Source organism: Delphinus delphis, chromosome 15, assembly GCF_949987515.2.
Source record: "Delphinus delphis chromosome 15, mDelDel1.2, whole genome shotgun sequence".
Classification (NCBI taxonomy): Eukaryota; Metazoa; Chordata; class Mammalia; order Artiodactyla; family Delphinidae; genus Delphinus; species Delphinus delphis.
This window is the reverse complement of record NC_082697.1, coordinates 87,912,501-87,914,633: the sequence shown is the minus strand read 5'-3', so window position 1 is coordinate 87,914,633 and position 2,133 is coordinate 87,912,501. Positions and strand designations below refer to the sequence as shown.

The following is a 2,133-nucleotide window of genomic DNA, read 5'->3' as shown; positions in this document are numbered from 1 at the left end:
TGCAGAGCCTGGTGGGGAGGGGCGATAGCCCCCGCCCTCTCTGTGGCCTGGCTCCTGGCAGCGCAGGAGCCCACCCACTATGGGGATCCAGGAGCCAGGGAAGAACCTACATGCCTCGGGGTGCGCCCAGGCTTGGGGGACCCAGCGAGCTCTGCCCTGAAGTCTGGGGCCAGCGCGGGAAGCGCGAGGTGCATCAGGCCAGAGTGGTGACGGTGGGCGCCCCGCCCGTCGGTCCACCCAGCGCGCGGCTCCCTCCTCCTGCCGCCGGTCAGAGGCCCACCGCGAGCCCACTCCGCTCCCCTCGGACGCTCTACCGGTGACTGGGGCCTCCCCCGCTCCGGGATTGGATGCGAGAGGACGGGGTGGGGGCGGGCGGGGGGACCCCAGAAACCCGGGCTCCCAGCTCAGGAGGAGAGCAGCCGGCAGTTCAGACGCTGCTGCGCCGCGCCAGCGAGAACCTCCGCGCAGACCTGGAGCGCGGCGCGGAGGAGGCGGCAGCAGCGGCGGCCCCGCAGGCGTCCGGCGCACCACGATGTTTGACAGCTCGCAGTATCCCTACAATTGCTTCAATTACGACGCCGACGACTACCCCGCGGGCAGCTCGGACGAGGAGAAGCGGCTCACGAGGCCGGCGTACAGGTGACCGCGGAGCCGGGGCGGGGCCGCAGGGGACATCGGCCTTCCTCCGCGAGGGGGCCAAGACCCGCCTGGGATGAGGGAGGGGTCTCTTCTCCTCCGCACGTCTGGAGGTAGACGGGAAGGTTCTCCACCCTCCCCGGGGAACCCCCAGGTGTGAGGCAGAGCTTCTGGGGTCTGCGCAGAGCGGCGCTGGGAGTTCTCAGCGCCCTGGGGGAAGGCAGAGCAGAGCGGGTCCGGCCGGGAAGGGCAGGCGGGGGAGGCTCCAGACTCGCTCCGGGGTCCCCCCTCCGGCGCCCGCCTGGCCTGAGCGCCCCTGTTTGCAGCTACATCGCGCTGATCGCCATGGCCATTCAGCAGAGCCCGACAGGCAAGGTGACCCTGTCGGGCATCTACGACTTCATCATGCGCAAGTTCCCCTATTACCGCGCCAACCAGCGCGCCTGGCAGAACTCCATCCGCCACAACCTGTCCCTCAACAGCTGCTTCGTCAAGGTGAGCCCCTTCCCTCCCCCGCGCCCGAGCGGCCCCTGAGGGTCCCAGGTCTTGCGACACCTGGACCAAGTCATCCCTGATTGGCGGGGGGAGCGGGGGTGTACCGGCTCACCGGGCGACACCCCCAAGCCCCAGGTCCGGGCGCGTCGTTCCAGGGCTGCCCAGGGCTCACCCTAAGCGGCCCTAAGTGAGCGCTCGCGGCGGGCGGGTCGCATCTGGGAGCCAGCCGGGCGCTGAGCCCCTCGCTCGCACAGGTGCCGCGGACCCATGGCCACGAGAAGGGCAAAGGCAACTACTGGACCTTCGCCGGCGGCTGCGAGTCGCTACTGGACCTTTTCGAGAACGGCAACTACAGGCGGAGGCGGCGGCGGCGCGGCCCCAAACTCGAGGAGGCGAGGGGGACGCGCGCGGCAGAAGCGGAAGCGCCCCGGGGTCCCCCTGAGCCGGCCACTGCGAGGGGGAACCCCGTCCCCCGCCGCGAGGCCCCAACCCCAGCCAGCCCCGCCGCCCTGGGGAGGGAGGCACACAGGGACATCAAGTTCAGCATCGACTACATCCTCTCCATCCCCGACCCCTTTCCCGGGCTCAGGTCGCCCTACGCGCAGGAGGGCAGATACCCTCGGCTGGAGGCCCAGCAAATGAACCTTCACCTTTGGACGATGTGAGAGGGGCTGAGGCTGCTCCGCCTCCGGGGCTGGCAGCCAATCAGTCTGGGGTCTTCTGAGTGGTTTGGGCCCACCTCAAGTGGAGAAGTGAGGGTCTGCCACATCCCACAAACTTCCACAGACTCAGGCTCAACGCTGAAACCAGCCTAGGTTGGAGGGAAAGAAGGCGATCTGATGAAAGGCACTCATTTCCATATTGTGGCTTTATCCCTTCAGATGAAACCCATCGGGTTCCCGTTTGTCGACTTAAGGGTTTGCTCTAGACTCACCCGGTGATCCTGCTTGAGGACGAAGAACGTGGGTTCAGGGTCACATTCACTTAGAGTCAAGGTAACGT

The 2,133-nt window shown here is 67.9% G+C and overlaps 1 protein-coding gene across 1 annotated transcript; it reads left to right on the top strand.

Annotated features, from left to right (window-relative positions):
* Positions 1-532: 532 nt before the first annotated feature.
* On the top strand, positions 533-1,796 carry FOXL3 (forkhead box L3). The gene is made up of 3 exons (XM_060033227.1): positions 533-639; positions 963-1,131; positions 1,386-1,796. Exons 1-3 carry the CDS (start codon positions 533-535, stop codon positions 1,794-1,796), a joined length of 687 nt encoding a protein of 228 aa, XP_059889210.1.
* The last annotated feature ends 337 nt before the right edge of the window (positions 1,797-2,133 follow it).

Coding starts and splice junctions, on each gene's coding strand:
- FOXL3 (XM_060033227.1), top strand. CDS start 533: ATGTTTGACAGCTCGCAGTATCCCTACAATTGCTTCAATTACGACGCC. Junction 640..962: donor CTCACGAGGCCGGCGTACAG/GTGACCGCGGAG, acceptor CCCTGTTTGCAG/CTACATCGCGCTGATCGCCA. Junction 1,132..1,385: donor TCAACAGCTGCTTCGTCAAG/GTGAGCCCCTTC, acceptor TCGCTCGCACAG/GTGCCGCGGACCCATGGCCA.